This window comes from Centroberyx affinis, unplaced genomic scaffold (genome assembly GCF_046629955.1).
Source record: "Centroberyx affinis isolate AG114_WGS23_722 - 3 ecotype Tasmania unplaced genomic scaffold, CSIRO-AGI_Caff_v1 ptg001911l_1, whole genome shotgun sequence".
Taxonomy (NCBI): Eukaryota; Metazoa; Chordata; class Actinopteri; order Beryciformes; family Berycidae; genus Centroberyx; species Centroberyx affinis.
Window position 1 is genome coordinate 256,146 of NW_027280274.1, and position 22,314 is coordinate 278,459.

Consider the following 22,314-nt stretch of genomic DNA (forward strand, 5'->3'; position numbering starts at 1 on the left):
TTTTGTCTCTCAAACCCAAATCTGAGAATATTTTTTGCTAGATATGATTCTGTCCAGAATTCCATGAGATAACAGTTATCAAAACAGCCATTGTTCTACATTCTCTTGTTGTGTTAACTTCTTGTAAATGAAATAATGGTGACGCTGAACAATTCATCAGTTTGCTCTGGATCCCCTGGAACTCCCTTCAAGGACCCCTCACGGTCCTCGGACCCCACGTTGAGAACCACTGGTCTAGGGCACATACCCTGTAGGCCTAATCGTGACATCTTGGTTTTGAATCAGGCCCAGGACCTTTGTCCCACGTCATCCGCATAACTCTCCTGTCACTCTTTACTGTAAACTATCATCTTTAAAAAAAGATGTGATATAATCTCGCATCTTAATCGCCTAAATCTGCGGGTGCAAGAAAGAGGCCAAACTCACTTTTCATCCAACCACCTTAATTTATCTGTGAAGCGATGCACAAACATGTCCGCAAATGTGAGAACCGACATAGAAACACTGCAGCAGCCATAACTAATATGCATGAGATAATCAGTGGTGGAAGAAGTACTGAGATCTTTTACTTAAGTAAAAGTAGCAATACAACAATGTAAAGATCCTCCATTACAAGTAAAAGTCCTGCATTTAAAATCTTACTTAAGTAAAAGTACATAAGTATTGGCAGCAAAATGTACTTAGAGTATCAAAGTAAACATACTCATTATGCAAACTGTCCCCATTTAGAGAGTTAAATTTTTCATAAATTATTGGAATATTAATACTGATTTATTGACATACATGTACATGTAAGCAGCATTTTAAAGTTGTCAACGTGAAGCTAATCTTATCAATTTAGCTATACTTTTGGGTAGTCTAATCTATAACAATGCTATTTTATAGTTATTTTATAAAGATGATCAAATGATTTAAATATAAAATATTGATCTGAAAAGTAACTAGTAACTATAGCTGTGAAATAAATGTAATGGAGTAAAAAGTACAATATTTCCCTCTAAAATGTAGTGGAGTATAAGTAGCATAAAATGGAAATACTCAAGTACTGTACTTAAGTACAATTTTGAGTAAATGTAAATAGTAAATAGTTACTTTCCACCACTGGAGATAATATATATGCATGTATATTCAACGTCATAAGCGTTGTAATGGGTGGGCATGTGGAAGTGCACCACTAAAATGAATATTCAGTGTTGTACTTACTGGTAGTGTTTACTTTTTAACATAAGGGAATTCTTGAATTAAGTAGTATGACTCGTAAAAAATGTAAAATAACACAGCATTAGCCCATTTCCAACATTTTTCATTTTTTATCTCTGCAAAATGCATATCCTCACCTCGTTTCAGCATTAGGCCTCTATGCATTTAAATCGAAATCACTGTGGCCAATTGTGGTCTCACTTCATAAGACTCATAAGTGCATAAGTGCAGTGGAGCCAAGCTCAATTTGAATTTGAACTATTTGCACACAATTAGAGTCTGAGAAGCCAGACAGGCGTAGGCGGGGTGGAGGAAATCATCATGAACTCATGAAGTGCTTGAGAGAGTTAAAACCAGAGTTTGGGGGTCTCTTGTGTAGACCAGTGGTTCTCAAAGTGGGGTTCAGGGACTGCCCTGGGGTCCTTGGGGAGGGTGTGTCTCCCCCCAGCAAAATAAGGAATAGTTTAATGTCACTATAATTCACTAGAACTTCTTCCAATTAGAGAATGTATAAGAATGACTATTCGAGGGATGGGATGATTTATATTGAAATCCAATATATTGCAATACAATAGGGCAGAAAAATGAATGGTGATATTAGCTCCATTTTATTCTGCTGTAGTAATCACAAATGAAACGGCTTGCCCATCACAATTTCACAAACTCTCCATCAAAATTATATTACTTGCACTTTGTAATGACATTTTTAAATATATTCTAGCAAGCCAGTGACATCTCTAGAAAAATTTGTCAGACTTTGTTTTTTTTATTTATCACATCGTATCGTGGTTGTATTGAATCGTGAACCCCATATCGCGTATCAAATTGTATTGTGAAATAAGCATATTGTCCATCCCTAGACTATTCTACTTATAGGTCAAGGTCAAGGTTTCTTTATTAGTACCCAAGGGTAAATTTGTTGTGCACACGGGAGATTCAGCAATCCAAAGTTAAAAACAAAGACATCACAGCAATACAGATTCATAAGACATCAAAACAAATACTTTAAAACAGGTATCATTATAATTTCAAAATAGTAGTAGAGGATGGGAACAGTCTTGAAGAATAGAGCTGGGCTTACGCTGCAGCAGTGTGGAGTAAAGAACTGACAGGTTGAGTTGAGACTCACCTATAAGCTTACTAGCCCACTTGACAATTTGGTTTAGAGAATTTTTTGTTTTGCAGAGACAGGTTACCAAACCATGACACAAGGGAAAAAGACAAGATTGATTCAATAAAAGCCCGATAAAAGAAGGTAATCTGTAACAACGCATTATGTAATAACATGACAAAATGTAATACATTTTCACTTCATTATGTAATAACACCCGCATTTTGTAATAATCTGCTGCATTTTGTAATACACAGCTTGAACGCAAGTTAAAACTGAACTGTTTGTATATTAGAAATCCACTGCAGATCAGTGTGTTGTTAGGCTATATGCTGTGGATTTTCTTGGTTAAAGCAACTTCAAGTGTTTGTAGTTTAGATGTATTTTAGTAGTTTCCAGATAGTGTATTGTTAGGCTGTATGTGTGTCTAACATGTAAGCTATGGCCTGTTTTAAGTGAAGGACATGTTGGACACTCAGTGTTGTGCAGTTTCTATGTCTCTATGAACCCTCAAGTACAGTTTCTATTAAGCTAATGAATACAGTGACACTTAATGTAGTTTGGACCAATGAAAGATACTAATCTACTGAACTAATAGTATCTTTTTAAAATGAATTTTGAGTCAGTATGATTCATGCTAGAATGCATAAAATAAACATTGTGCTTATAATGTATAATGATTTTTATGAATGAAGACATCCATTTTGGTTGGTTATTACATAATGCACCATATTATTACATTTTCATCAAAAAACAAGTGCAACTCCCGTATTTTGTAATAACCACCACAATATGTAATAATTTATTACAAAATGCGGGGAAATTTATTACATATTGCGTTCAGGCTGTGTATTACAAAATGCGGCAGATTATTACAAAATGCGGGTGTTATTACATAATGAAGTGAAAATTTATTACATTTTGTCGAGTTATTACATAATGCGGTGTTATTACATAATGCAGTGTTACAGGATCATCATGGTTTTATTGATGTGAAAACGGGACAAAACAAACGCTGCTGTCCCTTTTTACACACTGCCTCACAATTCTTCTCGAAGGTCAATTTAGAGTCCATGACTGTCCCAAGACACTTGTAGCGCTCTACACAGTCCACAGCCTGGTCTTTAATGATCGCAGTATCATAAATTGAAGCATGAGTTCTGAAATCTATGATCATATCCTTTGTTTTGGGTATGTTTAGCTCCAAGAAAGATTACTTTGGCACATGTTTGTGTACAGAATATAAAGTAAGGGTGAGAGACAGAGCCCTGGGGTGAGCCAGTAGAAGAACATAATGAATCTGATAAAATGCCGTTTACCTTCACTCTTTGTGTTCTGTTCAGAAAAATCCAATATCCAACCCACCAGATTGTGACTCAACTCAAAGTGCTCCGTCAGCCTCATGGCTAAAATGTGGGGTTGGATGGTGGTAACATAACAGACAAACACGTGAGAGTGAAACACAGGACTATTATCTCCCCATGTTCAGTGGAGGCAATTCAATACTAAACCAACAACTATCCCATATGGGTCTCTGAAACTAAATCTTACCAAATGGGAGTGTAATGTGGGTCTGTGTGGTGGTTTGAGAAGCCCTGGTGCTGAAGACCTGTTGCTCTTCATCACTATCTAGTCCTGTGTGCACGTGTGTGTGTTGATTCTCTTCCTCCGATTCTGAGAACGGCAGTCGTGTTCGTCCGTTATGTTACGTCCATAGTTACCGTAGCAACTGAGCTTTATAGCTCCATATTAAACTACATAATGTGTGCGTGTGTGTGTTTCTGTGGAAATACACGTCACTGTGTTTGTTCATGCAGTTATCGTGTGTGTAAATGCATTTTATTGCAGTGGATGTGGGTTAGGGGTTTGACCATTAAGGGTTTTTCTAGGCCAGTATTGATATTTTTTGGGTTGGAAGCTGCCAATATGAAGTTGCTGATATTTTGTGCCTATATTCAGTATCTTTAAATTTGACCATTTTCATGCCAAAAATGTAAAATTGTTCAATGGATGGTATTCATGTAATTATTTTAGCTTTTAGATTGATATTTGTTATTCCTTTTTTTGTTGTATTCATACATAACAGAACATCATATAATTAACAAAAGGAAAATACAAATGAAAGAAAGAAAGAAAGAAAGAAAGAAAGAAAGAAAGAAAGGTTTCAATATAGAGTTGTAGGGTCCCATGGTGTAAATCTTGTTTCAGAGGCTTTTCCATGAACTAATAAAATTCTTAGGGAAGCACAAGACTTATATTTTTGGGCATGAAATTTGTCAAATTTGGAGATGGAGGGATGGGATGAGGCAGATCGAGATATGGGAAATATGAAAGCGAGAGAGAAAGGAGGAGGATGCAGCAATGGGGGTGGAAGAGAAAAACATCCATAACATACAGTTTCCATCCCAGATTGTATTATTATTATTATTACTGTATTATTTGGTTTATTATTCCTTCAGAGGTGCTCAGATCTCCCAGCAGTCAAGCCAAACCCTGCTTTCAGTGTAACATCATCTCAGGGTCGAGCTCTGCATGTGAACAATTGCATCTGTTGGTTGAATACAAATGAAGGATTGTTGAAAAAAAAACTTGGAATAAGCCTGTGTGTGTGTGTGTGTGTGTGTGTGTGTGTGTGTGTGTGTGTGAGAGAGAGAGAGAGAGAGAGAGAGAGGGATAGAGCTGGGTACCATGGGATTTCATAATTTCACAGTTGTCGAAGTCACAAGTAGTTGGCAGCTAGCCCACATGCACGCGCACACACACACACACACACACACACACACACACACTACATAAACACACACAGATCTATGCGGCATTAAGAAATTCTGAATAATCCACTAGACAAGTACAGTAAACAGTAAGAACTACTATTTATATTTAATCCGGAGATGAGCAATCATAGACATCAATACAAATACATGTTAATGTCCTGTTGCTCAGTTAGAAATCTGTTTGAAATTAATATCAGCATATTAGAGACATCACCACTCAAGATGCAAGACGTATGATTTATTACACAAGTCTGCTGGTACATTAACTGAATGAATACAGAATGAATGAATGAGTAAACAAATTAATACAGTCTTTGGTAATGGCCTCATCACCAATGGGAGGGAGCTGCTTTCACAGTCTGAAATGCTGATATTTATATTTTTGGATTGAAGTTGCCAGTAGCCAGTATTATGTGTGGATATTCAATAAAAAAGGTGGATAATCTGAGTTTAGGTGAGTTTACCCTACACCAGTGTTTCTCAACCTTTTTCATATCAAGGACCCCTAATTTAGTATTTAATGAGTTTCTCGGTCTTTCTGTATCTTTTAGACCCAAATCTGAGAATATTTTTATTGCTAGATATGATTTTGTCCAGAATTCCATGACTATCTGCATTGTAGGTAGAGAGATAACAGTGAAACTATGATCAAAATAGTAATTCTTCTGCATTCTATAATAAAATTGAATAATGGTGAAGTTTACCAATTCATCAATTTGCTGGGGACCCTCTGGAACCCCCTCAAGGACCGCTGGTGGTCCCCGTACCCCACGTTGAGAACCACTGCCCTACACTACCCTGATTCTTAGTGTGTTATGTGTGTGTGTGTGTGTGTTCTTGTTGCAGATGCCGTTCCTATGAGGACTGCTGTGGGACCCGCTGCTGTGTGAGAGCCCTGTCCATCCAGAGACTATGGTACTTCTGGTAAGTTCCAATTTCTACTGTTGTCTACTGTTGTTGGAAAGAGTACCAGAATATCCAACTGAAGCAGATGTGCTGTTATTTGGTTGAAATTCTACTGAAGCACAGTAGAAGTAAAATTATTGCTGTAAATATCTACTGAGTAGGGATGTAACGATGTATCGTGGGACGATATTTCGCGATCCAAAAACGTGACGATAGGCATCGTGGAGGTGAAAAATGGTTTGCGATATCAAGTAGCCTACAGCTTATCAATTAGCTGCGCCACCAAAATGTAGACTACTCTTTGTTTTCATTTACATACTTTAAACGCCAGAGGGCGGAATCAGCAATCCTAGATCCTACTAGTTTGGTTTGCCTGGCGTTATGACGTCATTGACACCAACGTTCACCGACGTTCACTCGAGACCCGGATGAGCCAGGTGTGTAGCGTGCAACAGGAAATCGAAATACACCCGTTACGTTAGGACGAAAGAGACGGAGGTAAGTGTTGTGAGACATTATTACATTTTCTATCCAGTCTGTTTCCTCAACATTGCAGTTGTTCCCATAGATATTAAACGGTTGTTCCTACCAGTTCTGCTGTCTCGGCCCAAATGTCGCGGTTGAAAGTATCAAGTCCATGCGGTGTAAAAAGAGAATATGACGCCGCTGTCTGTGGCGGTTTATTAAGATCTTATGAATAAATTGATGCCTCTGGTTACTGGTGTTAGTGGTGTCAAGTAAACTGAAAACACAGGCAGTGGTAGCCACCATATTGGTTTGAAGTAAACGTTACTATGGTTACAGTGGTAATTTACTCCTCTCTGCTCCAGTGTGACCAGACAGATGCAAATTCATTCTCATTCATAAATTCGGTTATCACTACGAAATTCTGGCAGTGTGTGTCAAAGGTGTCAGCTGCTGCCCGAAAACGTTGACATGCTAATTTTCTTTAAAAAAATAAATAAAACATGTCCTCCTAGGTTAGAAAATCAGTGTCTGAACATATTTGTTGTTTTCATTTAAGTTGAAGTTTTGTGGCCTGCCTGGCCAACTAAGGTGTTTAGAGAATGTCAGATCAACCATGTTCAGACATTTGCACTTAATTGTAAACAGGACATCTGTTTAGACATTTTATTTTAATTAAAAAAAAAATTCATTTAGACAAGCATCCGCTTTTAAAAGCTGATTTATTTTATTCAACAGATTCCATTATTTGCTTTTTGCACAGAAAAATATATAACAAAGAAAGAAACCATTATAAAATAAACTGTAGGAATAGGTTAAACTTCAAGTAAAAAATTTAGTTTTTTTGACATTTTATGTCTAAGCAATAAGCAAAGAATCTTCTACAGTCATTTGTTTCCATTTAAACTTTGTTAAAAATATCGTCATTGTATCGAACCTTGAAGCCTGTATCGTGTATCGTACCGAATCGTGAGCTCAGTAGCCGACTACTGAGGTAAAAGTAAATATTAGCTCATTGAAAAAGTTAAATGTATTGAGTTACTGGTAGTACTTTACAATAAGGGTCACTAAGTTAAGGATTAGTTAATGCTTAATAAGCTGTTAATATGCTTAATTAACAGTTAACTAATTTGTAATTTACTAATGGTGTTCATGTTAACTAAGGTATTAATTTATAATAATAATTATATTATTTAATAGTTTCTAAAGATGACTATTAAATAATGTATCAGTTAATACCTTAGTTAACATGAACACCATTAGTAAATGATTACCAGACACATTAGTTAGCTAACTGTTAATTAAGGGTTAGGTAATGCTTATTAAGCATTAACTAACCCTTAACTTAGTGACCCTTATTGTAAAGTGTTACCGAGTTACTTAAAAAAAACATTGTTACAAAACAGACACTGTTACATAGTACAAAATACAATACAGAGTTCAAATTATGATAAGTTTTATAGACTGTTTATCAGATAATCTGAAATTCCTGTCATTATTCAATCTGTGATTGATTTTATATTAAAATAAACTATTGTGCTACTAAACTGTTATTCGATAACGTTACTACATTGATGTTTCCTTTTGACCTTTGCTATTAACTATCCAACTAGCTAGCAAGGCTAGCGAACTAGCAACAACCAGGCTAACACAAACCAAACTACTGTAGCTGAATGGACTTTAACTAAGCCACTATCATGGACATATTTGAGTATCGAATGTTACAATTAGTCAACTTAATACATCCTTCTTAAGCTTTAGCAGGTTTAATGCAGGTATGATTATCCAGTTCGTGATGCAACAGGCCCTTTTCACAAACATGGCTGCCGTACTTCCACAGGGTATAGCTTGGTTCTCACCATTGCCAGCCATGTTAAATAGCCAATTTTCTATCGCCCATAACTCTGTCTGTGATCACTTATTTTGTGTTTCAACATAATGTATAACACAATACAGGTGTTGTTATTGACATATCTTTCTCTTTCTGTTGTCAGACGACTGCAACACTATAAAAAAAAGTGATCACAGTTACTTGCACAATCGTCCGACAACAGAAACAGAAAGATGTGTCAGTGACCACACCTGTATTGTGTTATCCATTATGTTGTGAAAAGGGCCTATGCTAATGAAGACCCTAAAAATGTTGTGAAGTAAAATACTTCAGTCGAAACATACTTCAGTAAGACTAAAATGAAAACACATGACAAAAAAATATCAAAAAAAGTCCACAAAAGAAATCTCCCCGAAGAAGAACAGAAAATAGAAACAAACAAGGCATTCAGTTAAATGGTACACGGTGCCATGTGACCGCCCCGAGGCTCTGAACGTTTTTAATGGACAAATCAAATTTAATCTCTAGAGGGGTAAGAGGGGGCTTTCCAAACATCATAGAGGACAACACTACTAGATTTGATCCACTACACTGTCCCCATCCATCCCTGAAAAAACTAGAAATCATAGTTCAACAAGTCATTCATCAATATCTTCCATTCTCCACCTCCCATTCATTCTCCATTGTCTTGCTGGAGGGAATTTCACCCTCTCGTCCCTCTTTTTGCCCTCCTACTCTGATTTTTTTTTTTCCATCCCACTGTTTTCGTCGTCTTCCCCCTCCTTTCCTCTACTCAGCCTGGTCAGGTCCTCCCTTACATCCTTCCATTCCCACTTCTGTTCCCTTAGCAGATCACCGCAGTCTCTTTCTGTTAGGGTTTCCACTGAATCTATTGGTTTTCTGTCCCCTACTTCCCAAAGGTCATGGGGGTCTCCGAGATTAACATTCACATCCACATGAATACCTTTTGTGGGAATATCAAACCTGCTGTGCTCTTAACACACCCATCTAGAGTTAGACTGATTAGTTTCTTGATCTATGGCGTAAGTTTCCGGTACAGATATTGTGTTTTTTTCCGAGTATGATTGTCATCCGATCATTTTGGGCTTATATCCGTGATTGGAGAAATCACATTTGTTTTCATTTGGTCTCATCGATTAGCTGAATGGCTGTCTAGCACCTCTACAGAGTCATTCCTATGTTCCCAGGGTCCTATGTTCCCCAGATTTATATGGCACATAATGGGAACATGACAAAGGGTCCTATGTTCCCAGGGTCCTATGTTCCCAGGGTCCTATGTTCCCCAGTTCTACATATGTGCTCTCCCAGGGTCCTATGTTCCCAGGGTCCTATGTTCCCAAGTCCTATGTTCCCCAGCTCTATATAGCACATAATGGGAACCTGAAAAAGATGTTCCCCAGCTCTGTATTCACTTAATATGGTTAGTTAGGGTTAGGGTTTAGGGTTAGGGTTAGGGTTAGGGTTAAACATAGGACCCTGGGAACATAGATAAGCTCCCCATCTCTACTGCTAGCTGGTGACTTGTGATTGGCTGAACAATGAGGGGTGGAACTGCAGCCTCAGAGTCGACCATTGGGGCAAAAAAAACCCCAAAAAAGCAAACAAGCCTAATATTTTACCTTATGAGACAGGAAGAACTGAAGAGGAGCCATCACTCAGTGGACTGGACCTTTAGAAATGGATTAATTTATTTAATCATTCACAGATTACAAGACATTATTAAAAAAAAACAACAACATTGATTGTACAAATGTGCAGGGAAGACCAAGGAAATCCCAGTCTATTTGGTTTACAGCCAGCTTCCGATAAATCAGAAAAAACACAAAATAACAGTGAAACAGCCTTTAGGGGGGGGATTGGGTGTCTAGAAACTCAAAATGGTGGAAAATCCAATATGTTGTATAATGATCCTACCGACAAATTTTGTAGAGCATGGATAGCTGGATATGTACAGCAAACTTAATGTCAGTAGAAGCTGAGATGCAGGAGATATGAAAGGTTAGCAATATTGGTAACACTTTACAATAAGGGTCACTAAGTTAAGGGTTAGTTAATGCTTAATAAGCATTAACTAACCATTAATTAACAGTTAACTAATGTGTCTGGTAATCATTTACTAATGGTGTTCATGTTAACTAAGGTATTAATTTATACATTACAATACATACAATAGTCATCTTTATACACTATTAAATAATGTATAAATGAATACCTTAGTTAACATGAACACCATTAGTACATTACACATTAGTTAACTGTTAATTAAAGGTTAGTTAATGCTTATTCTTATTAAGCATTAACTAACCCTTAACTTAGTGACCCTTATTGTAAAGTGTTACCAATATTGCTAACCTTTCATATCTCCTGCATCTCAACTTCTACTGACATTAAGTTTACCCTTATTGTAAAGTGTTACCTCAATATGTTTAATTTTGGCCTGTAATTGTAGTATAATTCAGAAAATAGCAGAACCCGATGTGTGCGATGTGTCATTCACGTATGTTTCATTCAAATTAGAACAATGGTGTCTGAATCTGGTGATGTCGCGTGTGACGGACGAAAGAACGAACGGACGCCGACAACCAATCCATACCCCCCCCCCCCCCCACACACACACACACACACACATCCCCCACCGCCAAAAACTGCACAGTTTGCAATCCAGTGTCTCGAACCAAGCCTGCTCTCATACCCAGGAGCATATGCCCGTCGTAGAATCCTAAATGATGCATGAAATTGCCCCTCCATCAACAATTAATCCCCACTAGCAAAGCAATTAGCCCTTAAAGGAATAGTTCACCCAAAAATGAAAATTCTGTCATCATCTACTCACCCTCATGCCAAATGAAACACAGGTGAAATTTGTTAGTCCATAAAACACACAGGGAGAATTTTCATTTTTGGGTGAACTATTCCTTTAACAACCACTGGAGTTATGAGGGAAGGGGGGTCGGGTAAATTTCCCTCATCACCCCACTCTTGTTATTTTGCCGTCTTTGTGCGACTCGACTCTGATTGCTTTCATCCGCACTCTTCCACTCTCTCTTTGTGTCTCTCCGCCTTGTTTTCTACCTCTCTCATTTTTGCTGTTTTACTCTCTCGCTTTTTCTTACTCTCACCGATGCTCTCTCTCTCTCTCTTTCTTTCTTGCTCTCTTTCTCTTTCTGTTGCTCTCTCTACCTCTGTGAAAGAGAGAGCGATGCTTCACCATGGAAACCGGTTTCATGAGTTCTCAGCTTTTGACTAGAGTAGGTGCTTTGATGAGCCACTGGTGTGTGTGTGTGTGTGTGTGTGTGTGTGTGTGTGTGTGTGTGTGTTGGTGTTTCCACTAGCAGTTTGCTTACTTCATTTGCTTTATTGCTAAATCTCTCTGAACAATTAAAAATAAATGACTTCACAGCATTTCTATTGCATGTTTTCAGTTAATACACCAAACATGGATAATACATAAAATGAGATTAGATGAAACTTTAATGAGCCCTGTGGGGAAATAATAATATAGCAACTAGGGGTATTAAACATAATGCAACTGATGTTTCATGAAAATGCTATGTTGAAATGTATGAATGAAAAAAAATGAGTTACATAAATAACAGCAGAAGAACATACTGACAAAGAAAAAAATAAATGAAATGTCCAAATAAATAAACATATCCAGTATGAAATAAGTGAGACAATTATTGTTCTCGATGTACTGTAATCAATTATGATTGTGTTTCCACAGTTTCCATATAACTGACATAGTTACACTGGATGTATTTCTGCCTCACGGGCCAAATTATGACAAATGAAATATAGGGCAAGTGTTAGCACTTTTATTAAAATAATATTAATATTATTATCAATATCCAAACAAGATATTGTTTTAGTGTAACTTGCACTAGAACCAAAACTAGGACCAAAACACATACAGACATGGAAACAATTATCTCTATCAAACACTGCTACAAATCCACCTGAACACTCTTAAAAACTAATGATATTGATTATAAAGAGGCAATGGAAATACATTGAAATATCAAAACAATTGAAAAAAAAAATGTTAATGAAGGAAAAAAAAAGTTAACGACTGAAACCCACTAAGAACTTTTCTCTCTTTTTTCATCTCACTCTTTATACTTTCTCATTAAGAAATACACACGGAGACCCCTTCGATTTGATTTATTTGACATATCAAAAACAAATATATATAAAATATCATACACTGCGACAAATACATATTCATTTAAAAAATGTCAAGGATAACACAATAAAGTTAAAAGATAACTTAAGATAACTTAACTAGCAAGACAAGTCACATATGACTAAGGTTCCCTGTACCATACATACATACCGTACATATACTCCTACTTACGCTCGTACCTACATAGCTACACCCATATACATTTCTAAGTCATATTTTCATTTTGGTCATATAACCATTCCCCACATTCACGTTTAAATCTATAGCCCTATTTGCACGGGACTAGTATTACCGGGAAGGTCCGATGACGTCATTCTGCGTAATAATTAGCCATGTGCTTCTGTTTGTTTGAGAAACGATGGAAGATTCGATAAAGAAAGATAAATTTGCCTCAGAGTAGATTCATTTCATTATAATTATTATTTTCGGATGGCTGGTGGAGGACAGAGGCAGATTTCCATTTGGCCGATAATATTGCCGTTTATTTACAATTCATTCTGATGTGCTGGAGAATGGGTCTACATGCTGTGTAGTGAGATGAGCCTCCTGAATTTGCGCCCAAAATGCTGTCAAAACTTTCATTTATAATTGCCAACGCAGCCTCCGTAATTCCCGACCAGAAAAGAGGCGGAAAAAAGGCGCGGAGAAAACAAAAAACCTTGAAAAAAACATAAAAATACGACCCCAAATCACCGAGATGCCGATTCGCACAGGACTAATATTATCACATGACCTCAGTATTTGGCGAAATATGGAAGGTAATTTGCGGTGGAATTTTTACTTTGCAAATTCCGGGCATGGCAGATTCGCACGGGATTAAGATCACAGACGACCTCCGCAATTATTACAAATTATTAGAGGTCCCCAGGTAATGCTAGTCCCGTGCGAATAGGGCTTATGACAAGACTGACTTGTTTTTATCTCTACTGGAAACCTATTCCACTCTACCGCTGCCATGTACAAAAAGGTATTTTGCCCAGACCAGGTCTTAAATCTACATGGCACAATATCTGTGGCCCTACCTCTGGTTGAACAGCCATGAGAGTCCCCAACGAGCATAAAATAATTCTTAAAATACCTTGGCCCATTACCTTGCAGGATCTTATGTGTTAGTCTCAATTTCAGCTGCCTTACTCTATTTTCTACCATTTTAATTCCTTAAATTCAGAAGGGCCAATGTGAGTCATGGGGCTAAGGTTCAATACCACCCTGACTAGTTTATTTTGAGCTGTTTGAAGTTTAGTTTTAATCGTCAAAAACTGATGCTAACATTTTCAGGGTTTCCTTATCCAAAAAAAGGGCCTTATGCGCCAGAAATGTGATTTTCTGGTTTACCTTGGTAATAACTCTTTGTCCCATGATCTATCCAACTCACAGCCTAAGTATTTAACACAAGTTTTGGCTGCAATCCGAGTGTCTCCCACTGTAATACTGAGCTCCTTGGACCGACTCGACCTTATTTTTAAACCAAATAATATAGATTGAGTTTTCCCAAGGTGCAAAGACAATTTCTTTTCAGACAGCCAGTTACTGATGCTTTTCAATTCCTCTCTTAACTGGCTCTCAACAATGTTCTCGTCCTTGTGGGAAACCGGTAAAGCTGAGTCGTCCGCATAGAAAAAAAAGATTACATTCGCAAACAGATTTCATGTCATTAATATATAACAGAAATAACAAAGGACCTAGGACTTTGTTACTTCAGGTCAGCAAGCTCATGCTAATTAGATAGCTTGCCAGTTGTTATCAAACTTGAGAATGATAGTGTTCATTGTGGCCTTTGACGCCTTCCTCTCTCTGACACAGCTCACAGCAGGGCTTTGTGTTTGAGCAGGAGAAAAGAGAGCTTCTTTAATCACGGACTTTGCAAGGCAGCTGCTGAAAGCATAAGGAAAGCATATTGCATGACGATACACTGCATTACATATAGATTAGTACATCCTTCAACATCCACTTTAGTTGCCACTACCTTGTTGACAATGTGGAAGAGCTACTTGATTGTCTGTTAAGGGAACTCAAGCTGTGGTGTAACATGCTTGTAAGTGTTGTGGCCCACATCTATAAAGATCAAACTAAACTGAATAGAAGATGATTTTGGAGGCACACACAATTCTTGTTTCATTCTCTATGGAGTAGTTCCAGATTTTACATCTTGAGGGCATCATAGGTTCAGGTTAGGCTTTGGAAGAGAGTTGTTCCCATTATAATATACAGTACATGGATGCAGTGTCCTGACAAAAGAGTTTGCTCCGAAATGCGTAGGCCAATAAAAAATGATTTACAGGATCAAATTGGCATCCTGAACTTTTTTTCCCCCTTTGCAATTAGATTTATTACTGGAGTGTTCTAAAGCTTACAAATAATTATGATTTGTTAATTTGAGTCGTTCTGCCTCAGCAAAAACCTGAAAATAAAAACAAATATCTGAGCACATAAGTATGGACAGTTCAGTTTTAGAGGCCCAACTGACTAACCACTACCCAAGACTTCTTTCAGTTCTTCTTCTTCTTTTCAGTTCAGAAGTGTCAACACATTTATCAGCTGCAGTTTCTTGTTTAAACCCCAGGCGAAACAAATGTATAACCAAACTGTCAAATAACGAGCAAGCATCTAACCAATTACCATGCATCTCTACAGTCCTGTCATAATAAACCATAGTGTGTCCACTATTTTGTGGATTTTGTCTCTCTCCCTGCAATGTATTCATGATCAGAGGTGGAAAGTAACTAAGTACATTTACTCGAATATTGTACTTAAGTACAATTTTGAGGTACTTGTACTTTACTTGAGTATTACCATTTTATGCTACTTTATACTTCTACTCCACTACATTTCAGAGGGAAATATTGTACTTTTTACTCCACTACCTTTATTTGATAACTTAAGTTACTAGTTACTTTGCAGATTCAGATTATTAATACAAAATATAATCAACTAATAAACTGCAATGTATTATTATAGATTACTGTAAGCTACCCAGCAGTAGTGTAAGTAGTAAGTGATGCTTACACATTAATGCATCAATAATTATAATTCAATAATATAATATATACTGTATTATTCTGAAATGGGCCATTCTGCATAATCAGTACTTTTACTTTTGCTGCTTTAAGTACATTTTGATGCTAATACTTTTGTACTTTTACTTAAGTAACATTTTGAATCCAGGACATTTACTTGTAACAGAGTATTTTTATACTGTGGTATTTCTACTTTTACTTAAGTAAAAGATCTGAGTACTTCTTCCACCACTGTTCATGATGCTGTAAAAACAAAGTATAAAAAACAGATGATTTTCCCCGCTGTCAGCATATTGCATGGAAGCTGGAGTTGATACCCACTGCTGCTGATGAAAATACTTGGCGTTGTTGCTGCTGAACCATTCCTGTGTCAACCATGTAGTACTCGCTCCTGGGTTTACTTTCTGTGCTTCTGGGCCTCAGCTCCAAAAAAAGGCAAACTCAGCACATCTTGGAACTAAGTGCTAAGTATTACTCAATCAGTACTCCCTCCTTACTTGCTGGAAAACATCCACCAGCATCGCAGCTATGCTGATTTCAGCTGTTTCTCTCTCTCTTTTTTTTTTTTTTTTTTGCTGCAGTTACACTTGTCCTTTCAGTGCAACTCTCATCTGATCAAGCCAGAACGCATTCACTGTAGGGTTAATAGAGGTTAGAGGAGTGGGCTTGTGACTGGTTAGGGAAAGTGAATGAGTAAATAAGGGTGAGAAGACACTTTAAGATGTCATTCTTCAAGTTTGCGTTCTCTAAATTCATTTCACTTCAATTCAATCTGCTTTATTAGCATAGCAAGTGTGACAAAGTGGGTATGACCGCATCATTTGTCACTGTTAACATTATTTATTTATCCATAAGTTAAGCCCATTGGTACATCTCTACAGGTTTGTTAATTCTATCACGTATTGAGTTGACCGGTAATTTCACTGTGTAATGTGAATGCACTATCCTGGATCTGCTTGTGTTTAGCGTTATATTTTGTTGAGATTTCCAAATTCCATATTTTCGGTTTAACACAGCAATGACAGACAAACAGTGTTGCTATTTCGTTTACCTTTATTGTTGTTTTGGTTACAGGATTTTCAGAATTGTATATTTTTTTTTTTCGTTTTTGTTTTTTTACACAACTCTTGTTATTGGGGTTTTCAGAGTTAGACATACAGTCGAAAATAGGAAAAATAATTTTCAATGCAGATATAGAGAAAAAAAAAGAAAAAACGGACATACATGAGAACAGATAACAAATCAGTTTTTACAGGTGAGTTATCGTACACATATGAGGAAAAAAAGGAGTATTGCAAAATAGTTCGCAATTTGCACTTACATTTTTTGCAAATTCAGTTCAAATATAGACAACACGAAAATGTATTAAGACAAGATTAATTAGAAACAAAAAAGAAATAATGGAAGTAAAAGAGGAAAAGAAAATAAATAACAAAAAAAAAAGGTGGCGAAAAATTTAATTGGATGTCGGATAGGTCGATTGTGCTTTTGTGACTCATGTTTAAACTAGTTTGTGGGAAGGGTAAGCGCATTGTTATTGAAGTGGTCTATGAAGGGTTGCCAGATCTGGTAGAATTTGTCTTCACACCCTCTCAATGAGAATTGAATTTGTTCCAAGTGCAGGTGCTGCATAACATCTTTCATAAGGGCAGAGTGGGTTGGAGCCTGTCTTTGCTTCCAGTTTAATAATATCAGCCCGCATGCGAGAAGGGTTACAAATGATATGATGTTATATTGAGAGCTGGTTAGCACAAGATCAGATCCTTTGACTCCAAAGTATCAGAATTGTATAGTTACATTTTCTTTATTCACAGAAGTACTCTTACCTGCCCAGGAAACGACTGTTTGGGAGGGGTCTATTATGTGGTCGATGATGTCATGGCCTATTCCATGTCAGAGGGGGGGGGGGGGGTGGTTCTTACTGTGCTAATGTGTATTATTCTTTTGCTGTGCGAGATCGCGGGTATTTACTGTATGTGTTTTGGTGATGCATTCAGGTACAGTAGGAAATTGGAACTCTGTGAAAATAACACCATGGTTAATAATATATAAAAGCTGGTAATATGTCTCACCCCTGTAGTGAGGTTGGTGAAGGCCTGGGGATGTGTCTCTGAAATTGATGGCTGATGGAGTTGAGTTATCCTCTGTTCTGTAAATCTTCAGTTTTTTGAATTTTTGTTTTCTTGTTTGTGTTGCACTTTGGTTGCACTGTAAATAAATGTCCACCTGTGGGACCTTCAAATCGCCTTCTGAGTCAGCCTCCTACTTCACTACAGGCCCTCAGGCTACAGCTATCCCACACAGGGCAGAAACCCATATTGCCAAAGTAAAGTAGTATCAACTTAGGTAATATTGTAAACACTGACTGATGAATAGTGTTTAAAGAAAAATCATCACATCAATCAAAAATCAATTTCAATGTTAATAATATAAAAAAAGTCACATTCCATAACAATTCAAACTTTCATTCAATTAATTATGATGTCCTCACTGTATATAGATATGTAGGATGAAATGTAGGCTATACTGTGTGTATGTATATATTTATTATTATTATATTGTGGTTTGTAACTGATGCAAGCGTCCGTACACATCATTGTAACTTATATGAAATGGTTCAATGGACTTCTCTGTGTCTAAGGAGAAAAACCCATACGTTAATTTTTATTGCAAAAGCTTTACTGGGTAAATTACCGCAGTACTTATCTAGTTTGCTGCCATATTGACACTAGATCATCAAAAAAAATTCTCCCAACCACCCGAACAGAGCTGGGTAAATCTGCCTTTTCCTTTCATGCACCGCAAACTTGGAATGAGCTGCAAGGCATACTGAACTTGGAATCTTTACCCTCTCTTGACATGTTTAAAAATATTTCAAAATCAGTTTTTACAGAACAATGTCATTGCTTTTAACATGTGCCATTATTTTCCATGATTCTTTTTAGCCTCTGATTCCTGTATGTTTTGTGCCTGTTTGTTGTGTTTTGGTATGTTTTTGTGGTGTAACCTGTCCCCGTTTGTATTTTTATATGAAACCTTTTTTTTTATTTTTTTTATCTCATTTTGCTGCCCATCTTGACCAGGACTCCCTGGCAGAAGAGATATTGTATCTTAATGGGACCTTCCTGGTTTAATAAAGGATAAAGGATAAATAAAATAAAATAAAAAACTATATATACAGTACTGTGCAAAAGTCTTAGGCATATGTCAAAGAAATCCATAAAGCAAAGATGCTTTCAAAACTAATGAAATGAAAAGTTTCTGAATATCAAAAATGTACAATAAACAGCAGTCTACTGACTCACTAATGCAGAAAACAAATAAACATCTAAGACTTCTAAGAAATTTATATAAAAAATCTAGGGTGCCTAAGACTTTTGCACAGTACGGTATATGGATAGTGTGTATATATACACACACACATTTTTGTTCTGCAGCATATACATTTCTCACATATCAGGTGACATTTAGTGAGAAAGATTCCTGCTTCATTTACAGTATTGAAGTTTTATGTAGTAGCTGAAGGTTCATTTTCTAGCTGGATGTCTTTCTGCTGATGTTTGGTAGGTACAAGTCTGTTTTTCTGTCAGTACCTGGTATGTCGGAGTCTTCTGGGCGATGTCGGGCCTGTCTTTCTGCCGATGCTGGGTCGGTCGAGTCTCCGATGTCCTCGTTACGTGATTCTCTCTCTCTCTCTCTGTCTGCCTCAGGTTGCTGCTGATGATGGGAGTGTTGTTCTGCTGCGGAGCCGGCTTCTTCATCCGCAGGAGGATGTATCCCTCCCCTCTGAGCGATGAGCCGGCCTTCAACGTCTCCTTCACCAGGCAGCCTGTCACCACGCCAGGTAGCTCCAGCCTCCATGGATTGTAGAGCGGGAGTTCTCAGTTGTTCACTTTAGGCCCCGTGGACCCCCGTTTGATACGATTTTATTCCAGGGAAACCATCTGAGAAGGTTTTTGTTGTTGTTGATTTAATATTGAATTGAACAAGGTAAGTTACAAAGTCTTCATCAAAAGTAACTCGGAGTACTTTTGCGTACACTTGCAGAGAAATTTAGTAATGATACAACGTCTCAGTCATCCGACGTTCATTGTTCTCAAACGTTGTATCAATGAAGGTCGGATGATCGGAACATTGTATCATTAGTACATTTCTCGGCAAGTGAGGACAGTGTGCAAGACTTCATTCAAGTAAATGTTTGTGTTAACAAAAATGAAACATGATCAAAGAAAAATAAGTAATATTTTTAGTAAGTCATTTTAAAAAGTAACATAACAGATTACAAGAATTGAAAAAGCCTTGATTTGATTTGATTTTATTAAGGATCCCCATTAGCTGGCGCCATAGCAACCAGCTAGTCTTCCTGGGGGTCCGCATAAAACACATACTAAAAGAATCACAAATAAAATCATCCAATTGCCAATACAAAAATTAAAAACCAGAACTCAGCACACAATAGATAATAACCAACCAACAAATGACACAATAATCAGAAATATGATGAGAAATCACGAATTACAAATAAAACTAACAAATACACCTGAAGTTGAGTTACTAGTTGCCACAAAACAATGTTGTACTCTATAACTTGTTTAGTGTTATTTTCGAATCAACATGAGCTGATTCCCATTCCCAGATAGCACAACGACAAAAATGCAATTGCAATGGGATTAAGACAATAATGTGAGTAAGGCAGGACCCATGTAAACCCCCAACACTGATAACCAGGGATGTACTGGAGAGTAAACCCACCTAATCCCAGTTTACCCACCTTTTTATTTGTAGAATAGAGTTTACCACCTTTGTAGTCTAATCTAAATGAATTTATTTATATTGATGGTGGTTTTACTTACGATCATCACTTTTATTTACCATTACATAACTATGTATAACTGTCATACTTTGAAGAAAATAGTGGTGAGAGTGAAACCTATGATTACAATAGTCATTCTTATGCATTCTCTAATCGGGATCATTTCTAGTGAATTCAATTATAGTGGATTTACATAATTTTTCTGGGGACCCCCTGGAACCCCTTTGAAGGACCCCTGGGGATCCCCAAATCCCACTTTGAGAATCACTGCCATTGACCACAGGGAACTTGGGTGGATTTAAGTATCATACTGCTACTGCATGCATATTATCACTAACTAAATCCTCTCAAAGGCTTTTCTATGATGGATTAGATGTGTATTACAATTTAAGCCTTAAGCCTAAGGGATGAAGGGAAGGAGAAAGAGAGACAGACTGAGAGAAAGTCTATATTTGATGTTTTCATTTCTCCATTTCACATTTCATTCATGCGATACTGTTCCATGATGCAAGACCAGCAGCAATAGTCATCAGTTTCTTGCTGTCACCCCGACTTCTTTGGTTCTGAGATTGCCTTTTCTCTTTTTTGCAGATAAACCTTTAGACACTGGAGTCAAAGATAATATTACGTATTTTATCTAGTTTATTCTCAGCTGCTCCTTTTAGCCTGTTTAGTGCTATTTCCAAATCAGCAGATTACCATTCCAATGAATGTTTACATGCACGCAAAAAATGGGATTATGGCAATAATGTAAGTAAGCCAGGACCCAATACTTTGATTATGTTATGGCATTATGCTCTTAGTTGGAATATATGTAATCGCAGTAACATATGTACAGCACTAATTTTACCGGCATTAATAGAGACCAGTCAGAACATGCATCACATTTCTTTAAGTGTGATGAAGTTGCGTCTTGTGTATTTGGTGATGTCACTGATGTTGTTCTGTCAATTTGATTCATTTAATGAAGGGTTGAATTGATTTAACATAATAACTTTTATTTATAGAGGACTGATCAAAACAGTGTTAGAACTACGCTAGAAACAGAAAGCTAGCTGATGCAGCTTGTTGTGGTGTGGCTGTAGATCCATTCAGTAATATTCTAAGTAAAAGTGAATAGTGTGAATTTGTTTCCAAATGTAGGTTACTGTGACACAGTAAACTGTCTTGTCTTTAGCTCTAGTCTCTACTCCAAAACACTCTGAGTTGTAGCTTGAGAAGATATGTTAGCTACTAGATACGTTAGCTAGTGTGCTAATCAGCTGTGTTAACAAGACAGAGATAGTTAGCTGCAGATACTATGGTTAGCTAGCTAACAAGCTGACATTATCTAAACACTAAATCCATCAGATTTATCAGTGATGAAATTATCAGTTTCCAGTCAAAACCATTAGAGAAATTAACCATTTCCACTGAATTCTATTGAGACGTCCAAGTCATAAGTTTAGAAATGCAATCAGCTGTTGACAGCCACTGTTGCCCAAGAGCTGAGGACCTCCAAAATGGCTGCCAGAGGGTGTGTTACATCACCTGAAAGCCTTCTACCTAGCAACAAACTAACAAAACCAATATACCATGAAAACATGCCACTACCAAATGTGCTAAAAAACAAAGGGGCAAATGTAGAGATTAACTAAAACAAATACAGATCAAAGTTTTTTAGAGTTTTAAAGGACACTGAGTTGGTTAGCCTGATCTGGTCGGCCAGGTTGTTCCAGTCTAGGAGTGCTGATGGAAAAGACTCCAGACATCACTAGACTGAATGTTTATGGTGAGGTATGTTATATATAGGTGTGATAGTTACCTGTAAGCCACAGTGGTCATATGACTAAGTACAATCCAAGTGAAATACACTGAATGCAATACACATCCAACATATTTGAAGTAAATAACATACAGTATTCATTGTTTTGTACATTTTACAATTTTATAGTTGTTGTTTTTTTTTCAAAATATAAAAAAGGTAACACTTTACAATAAGGGTACACTAAGT

The 22,314-nt window shown here is 37.0% G+C and overlaps 1 protein-coding gene across 1 annotated transcript in view; it reads left to right on the forward strand.

Moving 5' to 3' along the window:
- vopp1b (VOPP1 WW domain binding protein b) overlaps positions 1 to 19,352 on the forward strand; it is a gene marked incomplete at its 3' end in the record, with an annotated part of 40,924 nt that extends 21,572 nt beyond the window's left edge. Inside the window, exons 2-3 of the mRNA XM_071530305.1 lie at positions 5,932 to 6,009; positions 19,219 to 19,352. Coding sequence (XP_071386406.1) covers positions 5,932 to 6,009; positions 19,219 to 19,352 — 212 coding nt within the window. The remainder of the gene's footprint in view (positions 1 to 5,931; positions 6,010 to 19,218) is intronic.
- Positions 19,353 to 22,314: the final 2,962 nt, after the last annotated feature.